The sequence below is a fragment of the Pseudophryne corroboree genome, chromosome 4 (assembly GCF_028390025.1).
Source record: "Pseudophryne corroboree isolate aPseCor3 chromosome 4, aPseCor3.hap2, whole genome shotgun sequence".
Lineage (NCBI taxonomy): Eukaryota > Metazoa > Chordata > Amphibia > Anura > Myobatrachidae > Pseudophryne > Pseudophryne corroboree.
In genome coordinates, this window is record NC_086447.1 from 921,339,363 (window position 1) to 921,361,717 (window position 22,355).

Sequence of the window (22,355 nt, forward strand, 5' to 3'; positions counted from 1 at the left end):
AGCAGGTGATAGTCAAGGTACCTCTTCTGCAACAAGGGAAGGGGTATTATTCCACTCTTTTTGTGGTACCGAAGCCGGATGGCTCGGTAAGGCCTATTCTAAATCTGAAGTCCTTGAACCTGTACATAAAGAAGTTCAAGTTCAAAATGGAGTCACTCAGAGCAGTGATAGCGAACCTGGAAGAGGGGAACTTTATGGTATCCTTGGACATCAAGGATGCGTATCTCCACGTTCCAATTTACCCCTCACACCAGGGGTACCTCAGGTTCGTTGTACAAAACTGTCACTATCAGTTTCAGACGCTGCCGTTCGGATTGTCCACGGCACCTCGGATCTTTACAAAGGTAATGGCCGAGATGATGATTCTTCTTCGAAGAAAAGGCGTATTAATTATCCCATACTTGGACGATCTCCTAATAAGGGCGAGGTCCAGAGAACAGCTAGAGATGGGATTAGCACTGTCTCAAGAAGTGCTAAAACAGCACGGGTGGATTCTGAATATTCCAAAATCCCAGTTAATGCCGACAACTCGTCTGCTGTTCCTAGGGATGATTCTGGACACGGTTCAGAAAAAGGTTTTTCTCCCGGAGGAAAAAGCCAAGGAGTTATCCGAGCTTGTCAGGAACCTCCTAAAACCAGGAAAGGTGTCTGTACATCAATGCACAAGAGTCCTGGGAAAAATGGTGGCTTCTTACGAAGCGATTCCATTCGGCAGATTCCACGCAAGAATTTTCCAAAGGGATCTGTTGGACAAATGGTCAGGGTCGCATCTTCAGATGCACCTACGGATAACCCTGTCTCCAAGGACAAGGGTGTCTCTTCTGTGGTGGTTGCAGAGTGCTCATCTATTGGAGGGCCGCAGATTCGGCATACAGGATTGGATCCTGGTGACCACGGACGCCAGCCTGAGAGGCTGGGGAGCAGTCACACAAGGAAGAAACTTCCAGGGAGTATGGACGAGCCTGGAAACGTCTCTTCACATAAACATTCTGGAACTAAGAGCAATATACAATGCTCTAAACCAGGCAGAACCTCTGCTTCAGGGAAAACCGGTATTGATCCAGTCGGACAACATCACGGCAGTCGCCCATGTGAACAGACAGGGCGGCACAAGAAGCAGGAGGGCAATGGCAGAAGCTGCAAGGATTCTTCGCTGGGCAGAGAATCATGTGATAGCACTGTCAGCAGTGTTCATCCCGGGAGTGGACAACTGGGAAGCAGACTTCCTCAGCAGACACGATCTTCACCCGGGAGAGTGGGGACTTCATCCAGAAGTCTTCCACATGCTGGTAACCCGTTGGGAAAGACCAATGGTGGACATGATGGCGTCTCGCCTCAACAAAAAACTGGACAGGTATTGCGCCAGGTCAAGAGATCCGCAGGCAATAGCTGTGGACGCGCTGGTAACGCCTTGGGTGTACCAGTCGGTGTATGTGTTTCCTCCTCTGCCTCTCATACCAAAAGTATTGAGAATTATACGGCAAAGAGGCGTAAGAACGATACTAGTGGTTCCGGATTGGCCAAGGAGGACTTGGTACCCGGAACTTCAAGAGATGATCACGGAAGATCCGTGGCCTCTACCTCTAAGGAGGGACTTGCTTCAGCAGGGTCCCTGTCTGTTTCAAGACTTACCGCGGCTGCGTTTGACGGCATGGCGGTTGAACGCCGGATCCTAAAGGAAAGAGGCATGCCGGAAGAAGTCATTCCTACTTTGATTAAAGCAAGGAAGGAAGTAACCGTGCAACATTATCACCGAATTTGGCGAAAATATGTTGCGTGGTGCGAAGATCGGAGTGCTCCGACGGAGGAATTTCAACTGGGTCGATTCCTACATTTCCTGCAATCAGGATTGTCAATGGGTCTCAAATTGGGATCTATTAAGGTTCAAATTTCGGCCCTGTCGATTTTCTTTCAAAAAGAATTGGCTTCAGTCCCTGAAGTCCAGACCTTTGTTAAGGGAGTGCTGCATATACAGCCTCCTGTGGTGCCTCCAGTGGCACCGTGGGATCTAAATGTGGTTTTGGACTTCCTAAAATCTCATTGGTTTGAACCACTAAAAAAGGTGGATTTGAAATATCTCACATGGAAAGTGACCATGCTTCTAGCCCTGGCTTCTGCCAGGAGAGTGTCAGAATTGGCAGCTTTATCTTACAAAAGCCCATATCTGATTTTCCATTCGGACAGGGCAGAACTGCGAACTCGTCCGCATTTTCTCCCTAAGGTGGTGTCAGCATTTCATCTGAACCAGCCTATTGTAGTGCCTGCGGCTACAAGTGACTTGGAGGACTCCAAGTTACTGGACGTTGTCAGAGCATTAAAAATATATATTGCAAGGACAGCTGGAGTCAGAAAATCTGACTCGTTGTTTATATTGTATGCACCCAACAAGATGGGTGCTCCTGCGTCTAAGCAGACGATTGCTCGTTGGATCTGTAGCACAATCCAACTTGCACATTCTGTGGCAGGCTTGCCACAGCCTAAATCTGTAAAGGCCCACTCCACAAGGAAGGTGGGCTCATCTTGGGCGGCTGCCCGAGGGGTCTCGGCATTACAACTTTGCCGAGCAGCTACGTGGTCAGGGGAGAACACGTTTGTAAAATTTTACAAATTTGATACTCTGGCTAAGGAGGACCTGGAGTTCTCTCATTCGGTGCTGCAGAGTCATCCGCACTCTCCCGCCCGTTTGGGAGCTTTGGTATAATCCCCATGGTCCTTTCAGGAACCCCAGCATCCACTAGGACGATAGAGAAAATAAGATTTTACTTACCGATAAATCTATTTCTCGGAGTCCGTAGTGGATGCTGGGCGCCCATCCCAAGTGCGGATTATCTGCATAAGTTGTACATAGTTATTGTTAACTAATTCGGGTTATTGTTAAAGGAAGCCATCTTTCAGAGGCTCCGCTGTTATCATACTGTTAACTGGGTTTAGATCACAAGTTGTACGGTGTGATTGGTGTGGCTGGTATGAGTCTTACCCGGGATTCAAAATCCTCCCTTATTGTGTACGCTCGTCCGGGCACAGTACCTAACTGGAGTCTGGAGGAGGGTCATAGGGGGAGGAGCCAGTGCACACCACCTGATCGGAAAAGCTTTACTTTTTGTGCCCTGTCTCCTGCGGAGCCGCTATTCCCCATGGTCCTTTCAGGAACCCCAGCATCCACTACGGACTCCGAGAAATAGATTTATCGGTAAGTAAAATCTTATTTTAATCTATTTCACCATAAAGGCAGATATCCGCACTAGAGTGTCCTCTGCCCTCTCCTGCCACACTTGGAAATGAATTTACTGTTAGTTAGGAGTCATGTATTGCCATTCCGCCCTACAGAATAATCCTCCTCTCGTGATTTCACCCAATTACCTGTGGTCACTTTGTTTCCTTGTATTCATTTGATGTGCTGTAACGTAACCAGAGATGTGTTCCTCTCCCGTCACTGAATCATACAGCGTGTACAGTGTGTTCTCCTGGTATAGTCAGTCTTATAGGAGCCCCTTTGATTTAATATCGGTGGTTAATGACGTTGTGTTTTGTATGTAAACAAACACCTGAATCTCACCGAGCCATTCAGACAGGTTCAGCCAGCGGCACACATGAAACAATGCCGAAAATCTTTGTCTTCATAGCAAATGGCAGTAAAAAGGTATTTATACAACTAAGGGCATGCCTGTGGTGCAAGCAAAAGAAAGAAATCCTGATTAGTAGCTGCTCCATGCCTCGGTGATGTCACTAGTACCTGGGGAATGGATACTCTCCTCCATGCCTCGGTGATGTCACTAGTACCTGGGGAATGGTTACTCTGCTCCATGCCTCGGTGATGTCACTAGTACCTGGGGAATGGATACTCTGCTCCATGCCTCGGTGATGTCACTAGTACCTGGGGAATGGATACTCTGTTCCATGCCTCGGTGATGTCACTAGTACCTGGGGAATGGTTACTCTGCTCCATGCCTCGGTGATGTCACTAGTACCTGGGGAATGGATACTCTGCTCCATGCCTCGGTGATGTCACTAGTACCTGGGGAATGGATACTCTGCTCCATGCCTCGGTGATGTCACTAGTACCTGGGGAATGGATACTCTGCTCCATGCCTCGGTGATGTCACTAGTACCTGGGGAATGGATACTCTGTTCCATGCCTCGGTGATGTCACTAGTACCTGGGGAATGGATACTCTGCTTTATGCCTCGGTGATGTCACTAGTACCTGGGGAATGGATACTCTGCTCCATGCCTCGGTAACGTCACTAGTACCTGGGGAATGGATACTCTGTTCCATGCCTCGGTGATGTCACTAGTACCTGGGGAATGGATACTCTGTTCCATGCCTCGGTGATGTCACTAGTACCTGGGGAATGGATACTCTGCTCCATGCCTCGGTGATGTCACTAGTACCTGGGGAATGGATACTCTGCTCCATGCCTCGGTGATGTCACTAGTACCTGGGGAATGGATACTCTGCTTTATGCCTCGGTGATGTCACTAGTACCTGGGGAATGGATACTCTGTTCCATGCCTCGGTGATGTCACTAGTACCTGGGGAATGGATACTCTGTTCCATGCCTCGGTGATGTCACTAGTACCTGGGGAATGGATACTCTGCTCCATGCCTCGGTGATGTCACTAGTACCTGGGGAATGGATACTCTGCTCCATGCCTCGGTGATGTCACTAGTTCTGGGGAATAGATACTCTGCTCCATGCCTCGGTGATGTCACTAGTTCTGGGGTATGAATACTCTGCTCCATGCCTCGGTGATGTCACTAGTTCTGGGGAATGGTTACTCCGCTCCATGCCTCAGTGATGTCACTAGTACCTGGGGAATGGTTTCTCTGCTCCATGCCTCGGTGATGTCACTAGTACCTGGGGAATGGATACTCTGCTCCATGCCTCGGTGATGTTACTAGTTCTGGGGTATGGTTACTCCGCTCCATGCATCGGTGATGTCACTAGTACCTGGGGAATGGTTACTCTGCTCCATGCCTCGGTGATGTCACTAGTTCTGGGGAATGAAGGGTCTGCTCTGTGCCTTGGCGACTTCTTCTTCGTGATCTCTTAACCTTGGTTCTCATGAATACTAATTCCGCCTCACCTATGTTATGTGTAAATAACACTTCAGGTTGTTAGCGATATTTTCTGGTTTAAGCCTTTTCTCCCCCCGTTCCAGGGAATGCTCAGAGAAGCCATGACCCCAATGTAAAGTGGAATGGGGTGAAGGCCCCCGCTGACAGGAGGATAGAAAATGGGGTAGGTACTTTTTAAAAGGGCCGATTACAACTATATGTACGTATTGTATTTTATTACTGATTATTTGCTAACAAAATAAATGTGCAACCAGTGCCGGTTGTGTATTATAGAAAGGAAGATGAGTGTGATTGGAATTATTCTCTCTGTAATGAGCAGTGAATTATATCTTTACTTTGTGTACTGAGACATTTATCTATAGTACATACAGTATATATAGCTATATTCCTATCTGGTTTACGATTTGTTTCGATTTTTAAGTAAAAGCAAAGCTTGCCTAGAGATTGCAAAAGCAGCCGTGCCATCACGGAGATTCACATACCTTCCACCCCAATTCTGAACACATCCAGTGACCTTTTGGCCAAGCTGGTAGTTTTTCAGTAAACTGGCCCATATTCAGTTTCTCTGTTCATCCACTGGGGGGCACTGAAGCAGCATGGGTACAGAGCGCACTGTAAATGTAGCGGCAAAAGGCTCAGTCTCCTCCCCTTCTGCATCCACAACACACAGCATTGGTTAGCCAGTGCGGGTACAGTTATTGGGCAGCCACACTGTGTAGGGGCTCCTTTGTTGTAGACAATCAGTACTAAAGACACACAACCAGATCTATGCAGTTTGAGCAACCACATTGGTCACAGAGGTAGGCGCCAGCATATGTGAGGCTACTGAGGACTGGGGCACGTAGACTAATGTTCATGAGTGTCTGTGTAAAGCAGGTTAATAGCCCCCGGATGGACATGACGCTGGCGGAACTGCAGGAGATGGCAGCGCGGCAACAGCAGCAGATTGAGACGCAACAACTAATGCTGGCCACTAAGGTACGTTTACTGGGGGTGAGGAAGGGGGGCGGGTGCAAATAGTTTAAAAGAGAAACTAATAAAAAAAAAAAAACCCTGTAATCCGCCGATCCCTTGTCCGTTCATGGGATTGTTAACCGCAGTGTTAAACATTTTTAAAATAGCATCTTTGTTGATCTGTCTGCCTAAAGCAGTAATATTCCTACCACAGTTCTGTATCGTTTTGCTCTTCGCCAATTTCAGATGACATCGCAAGCAGGGTTGCAACTGTCACTCATCAATTTACACTGCGCAGATAAATCCACTCTGTGGAAAGTGACAAAGTGCCCCTGTGTATAAGCAGTTGTTTTAAACAATAGCAAAGAGAAAACCCTCTTTAGAACAGCTGTCATACCTGGTGGTACTATTGTGCGTGCAATCGCTTATTCCGCCGCCATACAACTGACGTGGCTTCTGTGGTTCCTGTAGGAGCAGCGGCTGAAGTACCTGAAGCAGCAGGACCAGCGACAGCAGCAGGCTAGTGAGCAGGACAAGCTGAAGCGGCTGCGGGAGATTGCGGAGAACCAAGAGGCCAAGCTGAAGAAAGTGCGAGCGCTGAAGGGTCACGTGGAGCAGAAGAGGCTCAGCAACGGCCGATTAGGTGAGACCATGCGGTTTGTTTGGTCTGGTAAATATGCGCTAACGCCTTGACTGCAATGTGATGTTACGTATGATTATACGCCAAGCTACAAGTGGGGTAAATAAAATATATAAGGAGTTACTGTTACATATTGGGATGTTTTTATCAGTTATTGTCTGTTTTTCTCGCATTATGCCGCTTTTTGCAGCGTAAGAGATTTTATTTATTTTTTCCCACTGCTTTCCTCACTCCCTCATTGTGCGCTCTTTGTGTCTCTCTCCCTCCCCGTCTGTCAGTGGAGGAAATCGAGCAGATGAATAACTTGTTCCAGCAGAAGCAGAAAGAGCTGATGGTGGCCGTGTCCAAAGTTGAGGAGCTGAACCGCCAGCTGGAGATGCTGAAGAACGGTCGCATTGAGGGCTATCATGACAACCAGTCCGCTGTAGCTGAACTTGACCGCTTGTACAAAGAGCTCCAGGTGAGTTGCGGAAGCCACCATTTTGTGGACGGGGACAATAGCCATGATATAGCAGAATATTCATTTAACAGGACGAAGACAGAATGCAATGCAGTTTAGGCATGTTTTATCATGAAAACCGTTTCTCTCTCTCTCTGTCTCTGTGTGTGTCTCTCTCTCTCTGTCTCTCAATCTCTCTCTTTTTATTTCTAGAGTGGGCGGGGACAATAGCCATGAGATAGCAGAATATTCATTTAACAGGACGAAGACAGAATGCAATGCAGTTTAGGCATGTTTTATCATGAAAACCGTCTTTTTCTTTTCTTTCTTTCTTTCTTTCTTTCTTTCTTTCTTTCTTTCTTTCTTTCTTTCTTTCTTTCTTTCTCTTTCCTTACATTTTTAAAACTTTTATTTCTAGTGTGGACGGGGACAATAGCCATGAGATAGCAGAATATTCATTTAACAAGACAAAGACAGAACGCAATGCAGTTTAGGCACATTGTATCATAAGAACCTTTTTATTTTATTTTTTCTTTCCTACATTATTAAAACTTTTATTTCTAAAGTATTATTCGTATTAGTAGAGTATTATTCATTTGGAATTTATTTAATGCAATAGATATTTCTCTAACGTCCTAGTGGATGCTGGGAACTCCGTAAGGACCATGGGGAATAGCGGGCTCCGAAGGAGGCTGGGCACTCTAGAAAGATCTTAGACTACCTGGTGTGCACTGGCTCCTCCCACTATGACCCTCCTCCAAGCCTCAGTTAGATTTCGTGCCCGGCCGAGGTTGGATGCACACTAGGGGCTCTCCTGAGCTCTTAGAAAGTTATAGTCTTAGAATTTGTTATTTTCAGTGAGACCTGCTGGCAACAGGCTCACTGCAGCGAGGGACTAAGGGGAGAAGAAGCGAACTCGCCTGCTTGCAGCCGGATTGGGCTTCTTAGGCTACTGGACACCATTAGCTCCAGAGGGATCGACCGCAGGCCCAGCCTTGATGTTCGGTCCCGGAGCCGCGCCGCCGTCCCCCTTACAGAGCCAGAAGCAAGAAGATGGTCCGGAAAATCGGCGGCATGAAGACTCTGTCTTCACCAAGGTAGCGCACAGCACTGCAGCTGTGCGCCATTGCTCCTCTCACACACTTCACACTCCGGTCACTGAGGGTGCAGGGCGCTGGGGGGGGCGCCCTGAGGCAGCAATAAAAACACCTTGGCTGGCTAAAATACCTCAATATATGGCCCCAGGGGCTATATATGAGGTAAATACCCCTGCCAGAATTCCATAAAAAACGGGAGAATAGGCCGCGAAAAAGGGGCGGAGCCTATCTCCTCAGCACACTGGCGCCATTTTTCTCTCACAGCTCGGCTGGAGGGAAGCTCCCTGGCTCTTCCCTGCACAGTAAGAGGGAAAAGAGAGGGGGGGGCATTAAATTTGGCACTGTATACAGTATATTATATAAAAGCTATTAGGGACATAACTCAGTTAGTCCCTGTATATATATAGCGCTCTGGTGTGTGCTGGCATACTCTTACTCTGTCCCCCCAAAGGGCTTTTGTGGGTCCTGTCCTCGTTTAGAGCATTCCCTGTGTGTCTGCGGTGTGTCGGTACGGCTGTGTCGACATGTTGAATGAGGAGGCTTATATGGTGACAGAACAGAGGCCGATATATGTGATGTCGCCCCCTGTGGGGCCGACACCAGAGTGGATGGATAGGTGAAAGGTATTAACCGACAGTGTCAACTCCTTGCATAAAAGGGTGGATGACGTAACAGCTGTGGGACAGCCGGCTTCGCAGCCCGCGCCTGCCCAGGCGTCTCAAAGGCCATCAGGGGCTCAAAAACGCCCGCTCTCTCAGATGGCAGACACAGATGGCGACACGGAGTCTGACTCCAGTGTCGACAAGGTGGAGACATATACACAATCCACTAGGAACATCCGTGACGTGATCCCGGCAATAAAAAATGTGTTATACATTTCTGACTTTAACCCAAGCACCTCTAAAAATGGGTTTTAGGTTTGGGGAGAAAAAACAGGCAGTGTTTTGTTCCCCCATCAGATGAATAAATGAAGTGTGTGAAAAGCGTGGGTTCCCCCGTTAAGAAACTGGTAATTTATAAAAAGTTACTGATGGCGTACCCTTTCCCGCCAGGTGGATAAGTTACGCTGGGAGATATCCCCTAGGGTGGATAAGGCGCTCACACGTTTGTCAAAAAAGGTGGCACTGCCGTCTTAGGATACGGCCACTTTAATAGGTACCTGTTGATAAAAAACAGGAGGCTATCCTGAAGTCTGTATTTACACACTCAGGTACTAGACTGAGACCTGCAGATAGTGCTGCTGCAGCGTGGTCGGTGACCCTGTCAAACAGGGATACTAGTTGGCAAACATAAAAACATATTAAAGACGTCGTCTTATATATGGGGGATGCACAGAGGGATATTTTGCCGGCTGGCATCCAAAATAAATGTAATGTCCATTCTGTCAGGAGGGTATTAGAGACCTGTCACTGGACAGGTGATGCTGACTTAAAAAGCGCATAGAGAGCCTTATAAGGGTGAGGAATTATTTGGGGATGGTCTCTGGGACCTCGTATCCACAGCAACTGCTGGGAAGAAATAATTTTACCTCAGGTTTCCTCACAGACAAAGGTACAGTCCTTTCGGCTTCAGAAAAGCAAGCGGGTCAAATGGCGCTTCCTTTCTGTACAGAGACAAGGGTAGAGGGAAAAAAGCTGCACCAGTCAGCCTGTTCCCAGAATCAAGATTCTTCCCCCGCCTCCTGTGAGGCCACACCATGACGCGGGTGCTCCACAGGTGTAGCCAGGTACGGTGGGGGGCCGTCTCAAAAAATTTCAGCAATTAGTGGGCTCGCTCACAGGTGGATCCCTGTTTCTTTCAAGTAGTATTTCAGGGGTACAAGCTGGAATTAGAGATGTCTCCCCCCAGCCGTTTCCTAAAATATGCCTTGCTGACAACTCCCTCAGGCAGGGAGGCTGTGCTAGAGGCAATTAATAAGCGGTATTCCCAGCAGGTAATACTCAAGGTGCCCCTACTTCAACAAGGACGGGGTTACTATTCCACACGGGTTGGGGTACCGAAACCGCATGGTTCGGTGTGACCCATTTTATATTTAAAATCCTTGAACACAAAAATTCAAGTTCAAGATGGAATCACTCAGGGCGGTTATTCCAAGCCTGGACGAGGGGGATTACATGGTATCCTGGGACATCAAGGATGCTTACCTGCATGTCCCCATTTACCATCCTCGCCAGGAGTACCTCAGATTTGTGGTACAGGATTACCATTACCAAGTCCAGACACTGCCGTTTGGACTGTACATGGCACCGAGGGTGTTTTATCAAGGTAATGGCCGAAATGTTGATACTCCTTCAAAAAAAGGGAGTTGTAATTATCCCGTACTTGGACAATCTCGTTATAAGGGCGAAGTCCAAGGAGCAGTTGGTAGTCGGGGTAGCACTATTTTGGAAAGTGCTACAACAGCATGGTTGGATTCTAAACAGTCCAAAGTCACAGCTGGTTCCTATGACACGTCTACTGTTCCTGGGGATGGTTCTGGACATAAACCAGAAATAGTGTTTCTCCCGGAGGAGAAAGCCAAGGAGTTGTCATCTCTAGTCAGAGACCTCCTGAAGCCAAAATAGGCAGCGGTGCATCATTGCACGCGAGTCCTGGGAAAAATGGTAGCTTCCTACGAAGCAATCCCATTAGGCAGGTTCCATACAAGAACTTTTCAGAGGGACCTGTTGGACAAGTGGTCCGGATCGCATCTTCCGATGCATAGGCTGATAACCCTGTCTCCAAGGACCAGGGTATCTCTACTGTGGTGGCTGCAGAGTGCCCATCTTCAAGAGGGCCGCAGGTTCGGCATACAGGACTAGGTCCTAGTGACCATGGATTCCAGCCTTTGAGGCTGGGAGGCAGTCACACAGGGAAGAAATTTCCAGGGACTTTGGTCAAGTCAGGTTATTTCCCTACACATAAATATTCTGGACCTGAGGGCCATTTACAATGCCCTGAGGCCGGCAAGGCCTCTGCTTCAAAACCAGCCGGTACTGATCCAATCAGACAACATCACGGCAGTCGCCCATGTAAACCAACAGGGCAGCACAAGAAGCAGGATGGCGATGGCAGAAGCCACAAGGATTCTCCGATAGGCGGAAAATCATGTGTTAGCACTGTCAGCAGTGTTCATTCCCGGAGTGGACAACTGGGAAGCAGATCTTCTCAACAGACACGACCTCCACCCGGGAGAATGGGGACTTCCTCCAGAAGTCTTCCAATAGGATTGTACACCATTGGGAAAGGCCACAGGTGGACATGATGGCGTCCCGCCTCAACAAAAAGCTATAAAAGATATTGCACCAGGTCAAGGGACCCTCAGGCGATAGCTATGGACGCTCTGGTAACACCGTGGGTGTACCAGTCGGTTTATGTGTTCTCCCCTCTGCCTCTCATACCAAAGGTACTGAGAATAATAAGAAGGCGAGGAGTAAGAACGATACTCGTGGATGGCCAAGAAGAGCTTGGTACCCAGAACTTCAAGAATTTATATCAGAGGACCCATGGCCTCTGCCACTCAGACAGGACCTGCGGCAGCAGGGGCCCTGTCTGTTCCAAGACTTACCGCAGCTGCGTTTGTCGGCATGGCGGTTGAACGCCGGATCCTGAAGGAAAAGGGCATTCCGGAGGAAGTCATTCCTACGCTTACTAAAGCCAGGAAAGAGGTTACAGCAACTCATTATCACCGCATATGGCGAAAATATGTTGCATGGTGTGAGGCCGAAAGGGCCCCAACAGAGGAATTTCAACTAGGTCGATTTCTGCATTTCCTGCAAGCAGGAGTGACTATGGGCCTTAAATTGGGTTCCATTAAGGTACAGATCTCGGCTCTGTCGATTTTCTTTCAAAAAGAACTAGCTTCAGTACCTGAAGTTCAGACATTTATAAAAGGAGTGCTGCAGAGTCAGCCCCCGTTTGTGCCTCCTGTGGCACCTTGGGATCTCAACGTGGTGTTGAGTTTCTTAAAATCACATTGGTTTGAACCACTAAAAACCGTGGATCTGAAATATCTCACGTGGTAGGTGGTTATGTTATTGGCCTTGGCTTCTGCCAGGCGAGTATCAAAGTTGGCGGCTTTGTCTTGTAAAAGCCCTTATTTGATTTTCCATATGGATAGGGCAGAATTGAGGACTCGTCCCCAGTTTCTCCCAAAGGTGGTGTCAGCGTTTCACCTGAACCAGCCTATTGTGGTGCCTAGGCTACTAGGGACTTGGAGGACTCCAAGTTGCTAGACGTTGTCAGGGCACTGAAAATATGTTTCCAGAACGGCTAGAGTCAGAAAATCTGACTCGCTGTTTATCCTATATGCACCTAACAAGCTGGGTGCTCCTGCTTCTAAGCAGACTATTGCTCGTTGGATTTGTAGTACAATTCAGCTTGCACATACTGTGGCAGGCCTGCCACAGCCAAAATCTGTCAATGCCCATTCCACAAGGAAGGTGGGCTCATCTTGGGCGGCTGCCCGAGAGGTCTCGGCTTTACAACTTTGCCGAGCAGCTACTTGGTCAGGGGCAAACACGTTTGCAAAATTCTACAAATTTGATACCCTGGCTGAGGAGGACCTGGAGTTCTCTCATTCAGTGCTGCAGAGTCATCCGCACTCTCCCGCCCGTTTGGGAGCTTTGGTATAATCCCCATGGTCCTTACGGAGTTCCCAGCATCCACTAGGACGTTAGAGAAAATAAGAATTTACTCACCGGTAATTCTATTTCTCGTAGTCCGTAGTGGATGCTGGGCGCCCATCCCAAGTGCGGTTTATCTGCAATACTTGTACATAGTTATGGTTAACTAAATCGGGTTATTGTTGAGCCATCTGTTGAGAGGCTCTATTGTTTCATACTGTTAACTGTGTTTCATATCACGAGTTGTACGGTGTGATTGGTGTGGCTGGTATGAGTCTTACCCGGGATTCAAAATCCTTCCTTATTGTGTACGCTCGTCCGGGCACAGTACCTAACTGAGGCTTGGAGGAGGGTCATAGTGGGAGGAGCCAGTGCACACCAGGTAGTCTAAGATCTTTCTAGAGTGCCCAGCCTCCTTCGGAGCCCGCTATTCCCCATGGTCCTTACGGAGTTCCCAGCATCCACTACGGACTACGAGAAATAGAATTACCGGTGAGTAAATTCTTATTTTTTCCCGTGTATCTTCCCCTTTTTTTAAGCAGACATCTACGTATAATACCTGAAATATTCCCTATATAGATAGGCTTTCATTTCCACGATCCGTGCTCCTCCACTTGTCACTGGTGCAGATTAGCATTCAGGGCTTGTCTAGCTGTTCTCCTAGAGTCCTCTGTCTAAGCTTTCTCTCCCTGTGTGTGACTGCATTCAGCTGAGGAACAAGCTGAACCAGGAGCAGAATGCCAAGCTGCAGCAGCGCAGGGAGAGCCTGAACAAGCGCAACTCCGAGGTGGCCGCCATGGACAAGCGCGTCAGCGAGCTGCGAGACCGGCTGTGGAAGAAGAAGGTGGCCCTGCAGCAGAAGGAGAACGTTCCAGTAAGTGACGCACTGAATGCGCAGCGAGCTGTGCTCTGTCTGGTTGGTACCCTGAACCACCTTTATATCTTGCAGTATTAACCCAGGGGCTGCCGTGTTACACCGTAATACCCAGCAGAATTGTGTCTGGGCCTCAGTGTTGCTAGAACAGACTAACCCAGAGGGGCTGACTGCGCCTCTGGCCATAGGATAATGGTGATCCTGTATAGGAATGATGCTGACTCAGTGTTCGTGTATTGCTCACAGGTCACATGTCGGCTCCTTCGTGCCAATCAAAGCCGTGTTAGCGATGAGGTTCCGGTGCCTGCCCTGTAGAGGGAAATTAGTGCAGTTAGCTTAGTAAATAGTAATGAAGGGAATTTTTTACTTATTAAAATAAAATCCATATTTTCACATACCTAGCAATTGGCTTTCTCCATGAAACAACAGTCACCAGAGAGTTCTGAGAAATAGTGAACGTAACTCATAAAACGACAGAAGACTGAACAGTCTATTACCTATGACCATAGAAGCCCCCTGACTGCTGTAGGTCACATGATCGCGACGGAGCGGCCTATAATGTGCTGATCTACGTAGATCATTCCGCCTCCGAGGGCAGAATGTGCTTGGTTCCAGTTTTGCAAATTCAAAGGTTTTTGCTGATTTTTTTTTTTTTTCTGACCAGCAAAACCGGGAATCATTACTTTCACATCCTACGTCTCTGTCCTCTGGAGCGTGTTACCAGGGGTATATTCCAATCCGTCACGCTAGGTTTCTTTTATAGTCCATAAGCTATGTGTGATTTCATATAGTACGTGTGCCGCCATTGCCAGTAGATCACATGACTGTCTTCTGTCAGTTCTGCTAGCTGTGCGGTCATTTATGATATAATATAACTGATAGGCGTAATGGTCTGTCGTCTGCTACACTGGGGCTAACATACGCCGTAGCATCACATATTCAGTCTCTATCACTAAATGTGCAATGTAGCCGCTGCTTGGACTGGGTGACGGAACAGATTGGGCAGAAGCAAACTGTTTGTGAAGTATGTGCCTTTTATATTGACGCTATTTGGAGCTTGGGACTTGGCTGTGTATTGGAAAGATGCTTGATCCGTGGCCATGGATTGCGCTTGATACACTGCTTTACCGCTGTATGACCTGTGCTGCCCGGTCCCGCTAGGCCCCTCCCATCTGTAGTATTGCTTTGTGCGTGTGGGTGCTTTGTGTTGAAAAGCTTGCAACCTCTCTTCAATTTAGATTACATCTGATGGGAATCTACCTCAGCAGGTAGCGAGTACCCCCAGCAGGGTGGCAGCTGTCGGCCCTTACATCCAGTCTGCCACAATGCCCCGCATGCCGTCCCGACCAGAGCTGCTGGTGAAACCACCCTACTCCGAGGGCACCGTCACTTTACAAGTACCTGAAGTTCCTCTGAAGTCACAAACCTTGCCTAACATGAAGACCACATCCCAAGGTAAGGCTGCTGTGTAGTAAGGGATTGTATAGGTATAGGAGTTAAAGTTTCTGCCTATGGACTTCTCTAAGCTGAGGAAGATGGATATAAATGCAGCAGAAACGTTGCACACATGGAATTACATTCCATCTGTAACAAACTGGGAACCGCTCAGGACGCAGAGACTGACTACAGGGCCCATTGCTTTTGTAGATCGCTTGGTCCATTTATGATGCAGTAAGGAAAGTTATTCAGGATCACGGCTGTCACTGCACATTAGTGACTTCAGCATTATTGTCAAATAAAATGAAACGTTAGGAAATTTTTACACCCGTTTTTATGATCATTTTAAGGTTAGAGTGGATTAAGTCTACAAAGCATCCTCATTGGCTAATGCCTTGCGGCCATACATACGTGTCTGTGCATAATACTATAGATCCGTGTACTGACATCCTTGTAGTCCTTGAAGCTGTAACATTTATAAACCCAACACAGGGTTAAACGCTGTCCTGCTTGGGCCACCACTGACCCCTCGGGTTATACAGGATGCAGATTGAGCAGGCTGGTTTCCCACGTGTTGGGTCATTTTGTGCTTTTCTCCTTGAAGAGAAGTTGTTGGATGTATATTGTGCAGCCGTTCTCCTCTCTGGTCCTTATTCCTGGGTGTATAGTTCCTGTATAGTTCCTGTATAGTTCCTGGGTGTATAGTTACACCAGCTGATAGCACTGCCCCGTTACAGGGAGCTCCCCGGCTGTTTCCTAGCTCACGCTGTGCCCCCATAATTTATTCCCGTCCAGATGGGCAGTGAATAGAGGGTTTGTTGTGTGTGTCCTGCGGCTGTGTTTGGAGCACCACAGAACAGTAGGCATTGTGTGTGATGTTTGTTTTTGCTGGTTGTGTCTCCCAGGCACGGCGGTCCACACGCACAAACCTCAGCCGCCTGGCACTGATTGGAGCACCGCCAATGGCGATAGTCAAGGACCAGCAAACAGCTCTGTCAGCGCCGCCGGGCAGGGTGAGTGGCAATATCCGAGATTTGTAGTAAGAATAGTGACCTGGATTTATCTGTATTCCAATTCATATACCCCGCGGCAGTGATGCCACTTTCGGGCGCTGCAGGGAGGGGAGGGGATTTCCCTTTGGCAGCAATGACATTTCTTTTTATATGATATCCGTTACCTGCGGAACAGCAGACACAGAGCAAGCAACGCGTCGCAGGATATGTACTTGTCTGATTCTCCAAGGGTTAACAGATCCCTGTATTGTCAGTCACAGCCTTGGTTATATGTGTATGTATGTATATATGTTAACCCCTTCCTAGATCTCCAGTATACGGTCCTTAGGTCGACATGCATTAGGTCGACACCTGGAAAAGGTCAACATGAGGTTTTTTATTTTCAATAATTTTTTTAACTTTTTCATACTTTGCGATCCACGTGGGCTACGATTGGGACTAGTAACCTGTTCTGAGCGCAGCGGTAACAGAGCGAGGCACCTTGCCCGAAGCATGACGAGCAAAGGGGACACTGTGCACTAATTGGGGTTCCTGGTCACTTTACGAAGAAAACGACACCCAAAAACCTCATGTCTACCTTTTTCCATGTTGACCTTTCCCAGGTGTCAACCTACTGCCTGTCGACCAATAGTGGTCAACGTAATGAGTGTCGGCCTAAATAGAGTCGACCCAACAAACCCATTCCAGTTCTTCAGAATTATTAAGTGTTTGATGCTGTGCTATTTTATCACGGACAGGCCCATGGCAGCAGGGTGTAATAGAGATGCCTTCAGTGGGACAGGTGATTCCGCCATGCGGTGCAACACACCAGACCTGGCTACTGCGGGGTGTGACGCTTGTATGTGTGCTTCACAGGGTGTGCGGTCAGTAACTGCGTGCAGCTGTGTGTGTGTGCTTCACAGGGTGTGCGGTCAGTAACTGCGTGCAGCTGTGTGTGTGTGCTTCACAGGGTGTGCGGTCAGTAACTGCGTGCAGCTGTGTGTGTGTGCTTCACAGGGTGTGCGGTCAGTAACTGCGTGCAGCTGTGTGTGTGTGCTTCACAGGGTGTGCGGTCAGTAACTGCGTGCAGCTGTGTGTGTGTGTGTGTGTGATCAGTAACTGAATGCAGGGTTCCTGACCTCACTGCTATACTCACCAGCTGTCTGTGACCTCCACAGTGTTGTGTGTGTGTGTGTGCGTGTGTGAGTGTGCGTGTGTGTGTGTGAGTGAGAGATCAGTAACTGAATGCAGGGTTCCTGACCTCACTGCTGTACTCACCAGCTGTCTGTGACCTCCACAGTGTTGTGTGTGTGTGTGTGTGTGTGTGTGAGAGAGAGATCAGTAACTGAATGCAGGGTTCCTGACCTCACTGCTATACTCACCAGCTGTCTGTGACCTCCACAGTGTTGTGTGTGTGTGTGTGTGTGTGTGAGAGAGAGATCAGTAACTGAATGCAGGGTTCCTGACCTCACTGCTGTACTCACCAGCTGTCTGTGACCTCCACAGTGTTGTGTGTTTGTTTGTGTGTGTGTGTGAGAGAGAGATCAGTAACTGAATGCAGGGTTCCTGACCTCACTGCTGTACTCACCAGCTGCCTGTGACCTCCACAGTGTTGTGTGTGTGTGTGTGTGAGTGAGAGATCAGTAACTGAATGCAGGGGTTCCTGACCTCACTGCTGTACTCACCAGCTGTCTGTGACCTCCACAGTGTTGAGCTGAGGCATTATCATTCATCTCTTTAATGATCTCTTCAAAAATAAAAAATAATCAGCCATTCTCCGCCTTGCACTGTTAATGTGCCGCTTGCAGACATTACTAGGCACAGGCGGAACGTAGATGCATCTCGTCTTGCTGTGACTGTGTGACCCGCGGGCACCTCTTGGGCATCCCTCTGTCAGAACATGAGCCATACTGATCTTCTCTCTGTGTTTTGTCTAATTGTCCTAATGTCTTGCAGCTGCAAACACTGATCCCTCTGTGCGGGACAAGGATAAGAAGACCCGACCGAGCTCCATGTTTGACTCCGTCCAGCCACCTCCAGGGCCCCCCAATTTTGGAACGTTAAGAAAAAATCAGAGCAGTGAAGATCTTCTGAGAGATGTCCAGGTATCTCATACATACCCATACAGGAGATGGCTGGGAAATGTCATTTCATGTTGTGTCTAGATGCGTCGTTCCACTAATGTTTACATCATAAAGCCTTAAAGTAACTGCGCCCTTGTCTATAGATAAAGCGTTCCATTTGGGAAGTGAAGCCACGTTGCCCTAATTATAATCCATTACGGCTTGACCCTGGTCACTTACATTAAGCAGCGGCAGCCAATGGTCACCTGGACCAATGATGAAGTGTCGCCTGTTCCTAGCTGTATTCTTATTATCAGTTGGTCAGATTGCCTCCGATGTGGGTAGGGCTACATTAACAATGGGGGTGGTATTAATATTGTTTTTCTCTTCTCCCTCTCCAGATGGCTAATAAAAACGTGGTAAAGGTCCCCCCACCAGTACCTTCAAAACCGAAACAGATGCACCTGCCTTACTATGGACAAGCCCCCCAGGCTCCTCCTGCCGAAGCAAAGGCTGAGGTCCCGCCTAAGGTGAACAAACAGAAGGGCGCATCTCAGCAGAGGGTACCTGCACCCCCTAGTCAGGAACTTCCCCCGCCTGCCAAAATGGACAATCCACCTGCCGTAGCTGTTCGTCCGTTCACACCTCAGCCAGCCAAAGAACCACCGCCTCCACCGTTCCGCAAACCCCAGATGGTGGCCGCTAGTTCTATATATTCCATGTACACCCAACATCAAACATCTGGGAAAAACTACAGCGTGCACAACGCCCTGAACAGAGCCCAGACCCGACAACATTACCCCAGCGGTAAGATCTCTATGTAATGTAAGAGCTTGTGGTTCATTGTTTCATATCACTGTTCTATGAAGGAACCAAAGGCTCTATATATAGAGTTTAATGGTACATTATTTGCTTTATTTTCAGTATACGGTAAACCAGTCATTGGCGGAGCGGGAGGTCAGAACCAGCACAACGGCAATCTGCTGACAGACGTAGTAGATGGACATAGTAAATCGGGCAGCCCGGAGCCAGAGTCCGAGGTGCCGGTGTCTGGTGGTGACAACCCGGAGACTGAAAGAATCCCCCGTCCTCTTAGTCCAACCAAACTCCTTCCATTCTTATCCAATCCTTACCGAAACCAGAGCGATGCCGACTTGGAGGCTCTCCGAAAGAAACTTTACAACGCCCCTAGGCCGCTAAAGAAACGCAGCTCCATCACAGAACCTGAAGGACCCAATGGGCCGAACATTCAGAAGCTCCTCTACCAGAGGACGACTCTGGCTGCGATGGAGACCATCTCTGCCCCTAAACAGACCTCTGTGACCTCTATCTCTGAGAGCACGGCGGAGAGCCAAGGTGCACAGGTCTCTGTGGACCTAGAGACTGAGGCTCCCTCAGAAAGTGCTTCCACTCTACATGTCCTGGACATTGTCCCACCTGAGGAGGTGGAGGAGGAGGAGGTTCATGCAACTATGTTTCCTGAGGAAATAGAGATCCTTTCACCAGAGCTAGGCCCTGATAGTATCCCAGAGGGCATTCCTTTCGAAGTGCTTGTGCCTACAATTGAGGAGACTGAGCAGAGTCCAGAATCGGAACAGCCGTCTCTACCCTATATCGAGGAGTACCCACCTTACCCTCCACCTCCGTATCCCACTGCTGGAGACCCGGAGAGTATAGCGGAGGATTCCAATAGCATGCGGCCTCCGGAGATCACCGGACAGTTCTCTCTGCCCCCTGTGAGTACTGGACGCCTCAGTCCACAACACGCACTGCATGTTTAGCCCTGTGGTATATTACTGAGGTAACATAGGTACGTGGCCACGCATTGTTTAAACCGGGGACTGTCATTTCTAATGATGGGGCCCTTGCCACGAATAATAATAATGTTTTTTTAAATAGCGCGACTCAAGGAACTTTACAGATACTATTACATAATACAGAGGATTAGATTTTCATGAAATACGGGAACCATTGAGGTAATATAGAGCTGTGGCAGCCATTTTGGGTCATGAATTCCACAGATTATTCCTCCTACCCACAAAGGTGAGGCAGCCATGTTGGGTGCACTACAAAGGATTATTCTGGGCAATACCTGGAATTGATGACCCATAATGGGGGAGATAGAAATACTAGGCGAGATCATTGCATCCTATGCATTGTTCATTCTACACAATAGAGCACCAGACGAGGTAGCCATGTTGGGCGCGCTACATTGGTTACAAAGTGCAGTATGCAATAAGTGGGTATCAGACCTACAGGGATAAAATGAACAGCACTCTTGTGTAACGGGTGAAGCGGCGATTCCTCTACACACAGCGCTCGGCTAACATGGCAGCGGCCACTCTGCGGTGCGACCCTTACACTGGGGCAATAAGAGAATGCACTGGCTGTATGGTTACAGGTGATCTCTCTCCTCACAGGGGAAACGGACAAACCTGCGGAAGAACGGCTCGGAGCGGATCGCGCATGAGATGAGAGTGAGGTTTAACCCGCTCGCCCTGCTCCTGGATTCCTCATTGGAGGGAGAGTTTGACCTCGTCCAGAGAATAATCTATGAAGTAAGTGGTGTGTTCCTCTAGTGTAGCACCTCTGTCCCAAAACTTCAGGACCCCAGATCTATTCCCCCCTGTGTAACTCATAACCCTCTGTCCCACAGCCGAAACCCAATCCCTTCATGTACCTCTCGCATAGAAATATTTGTTCAAAAGGCGTTTCCAGTATTTAGAAGTCCTTTATAACCTAATAATGATGGTCTCTCCTGAGGGACCCCTATATTCAGCCCCATCTTAGAATCATTGGTGCTTTCTACCCCCCCCCCCCCTATAATTAGTGCCCCTGATTAGTCGGCTGACCCCTGAATGCACAAGTAGGCTAGTGTGTGACCCGTACCCCCACCCCCTTTGTAGCCAACCCTAAATTCCCTTCCCACAGCCTAACCCCTCCCCTAGTGTCTAACCTTAACCCCCCCCTCCTTGCCAAACCCTCCCCTCCAGCAGCCTAACCCCTATGCTCCACTAATAGCCTAAACATAACCCCCCCCCCTCCTCCCAAATTGCCTATCCGTAACACTACCCTCATTTTAGTGCCTAACGCTATCCTCCCCTAATAGCCTAACCCCTGGCAGCCTAACCCTCCCCCAGTGCCTAACCCTCCCCCTAGTGCCTAACCCTAACCCTCCCCCTAGTGCCTAACCCTAGCCCTTCCCCTAGTGCCTAACCCTAGCCCTCCCCCTAGTGCCTAACCCTAGCCCTCCCCCTAGTGCCTAGCCCTCCCCCTAGTGCCTAGCCGTAACCCTCCCCCTAGTGCCTAGCCGTAACCCTCCCCCTAGTGCCTAGCCGTAACCCTCCCCCTAGTGCCTAGCCGTAACCCTCCCCCTAGTGCCTAGCCCTAACCCTCCCCCTAGTGCCTAGCCCTAACCCTCCCCCTAGTGCCTAGCCCTAACCCTCCGCCTAATCCTAACCCTCCCCCTAGTGCCTTTCCCTCCCCCTAGTGCCTAGCCCTAACCCTCCCCCTAGTGCCTAGCCCTATCTTCCCCTAATAGCCTAACCCTCCAGTCCCGCTCAGCCTAACCCTCCCGTCCCCGGCAGCCTAACCCTCCCGTCCCCGGCAGCCTAACCCTCCCGTCCCCGGCAGCCTAACCCTCCCGTCCCCGGCAGCCTAACCCTCCCGTCCCCGGCAGCCTAACCCTCCCGTCCCCGGCAGCCTAACCCTGACACTCTGCTGCCGGTCCATGCAGAACGTCGGCATTGAACACGTGGACAATATGACTACATCCTGAGTGTGACTCCGGCATGATTAGACCCGTCCTCCGCTGCTTGTTATGGTAATTTGCATCTCTGTGCCCTGATACCAGGTGGAAGATCCCAGTCAGCCCAATGATGAGGGTATCACTGCCCTTCACAACGCCGTGTGCGCCGGTCACACCGAGATCGTTAAGTTCCTGGTGCAGTTTGGAGTGAATGTGAACGCAGCAGACAGCGACGGCTGGTACGTGACTTCACCATATTCTGTTATACGTTTGTATTTAAGTTGATTGCAAAAATCCAGAAACCGTGCGCACTACGAAAGCGCTACGTGCGCCCTTTATTAAAGAGTACTGGTGGGCTGCGCACTTGTTTTGGAGGATATTTTCTTTGCTGCACAATACTGGTGAGAGCGATCACCATCAAATCACAT

The 22,355-nt window shown here is 48.9% G+C and overlaps 1 protein-coding gene across 5 annotated transcripts in view; it reads left to right on the forward strand.

Moving 5' to 3' along the window:
- Positions 1-22,355, forward strand: part of TP53BP2 (tumor protein p53 binding protein 2) — an 86,213-nt gene that overhangs the window by 53,288 nt on the left and 10,570 nt on the right. For 2 of the 5 annotated variants that reach the window (XM_063919012.1, XM_063919011.1), the window contains exons 5-16: positions 5,163-5,242; positions 5,953-6,057; positions 6,505-6,676; positions 6,952-7,133; positions 13,523-13,687; positions 14,926-15,142; positions 16,030-16,137; positions 18,073-18,221; positions 18,581-18,986; positions 19,104-19,915; positions 20,600-20,737; positions 22,033-22,166. In XM_063919012.1, the coding sequence (XP_063775082.1) occupies positions 5,163-5,242; positions 5,953-6,057; positions 6,505-6,676; positions 6,952-7,133; positions 13,523-13,687; positions 14,926-15,142; positions 16,030-16,137; positions 18,073-18,221; positions 18,581-18,986; positions 19,104-19,915; positions 20,600-20,737; positions 22,033-22,166 (2,668 nt within the window). The remainder of the gene's footprint in view (positions 1-5,162; positions 5,243-5,952; positions 6,058-6,504; positions 6,677-6,951; positions 7,134-13,522; positions 13,688-14,925; positions 15,143-16,029; positions 16,138-18,072; positions 18,222-18,580; positions 18,987-19,103; positions 19,916-20,599; positions 20,738-22,032; positions 22,167-22,355) is intronic. The other 3 variants (XM_063919014.1, XM_063919013.1, XM_063919015.1) reach the window with 3 other exon arrangements.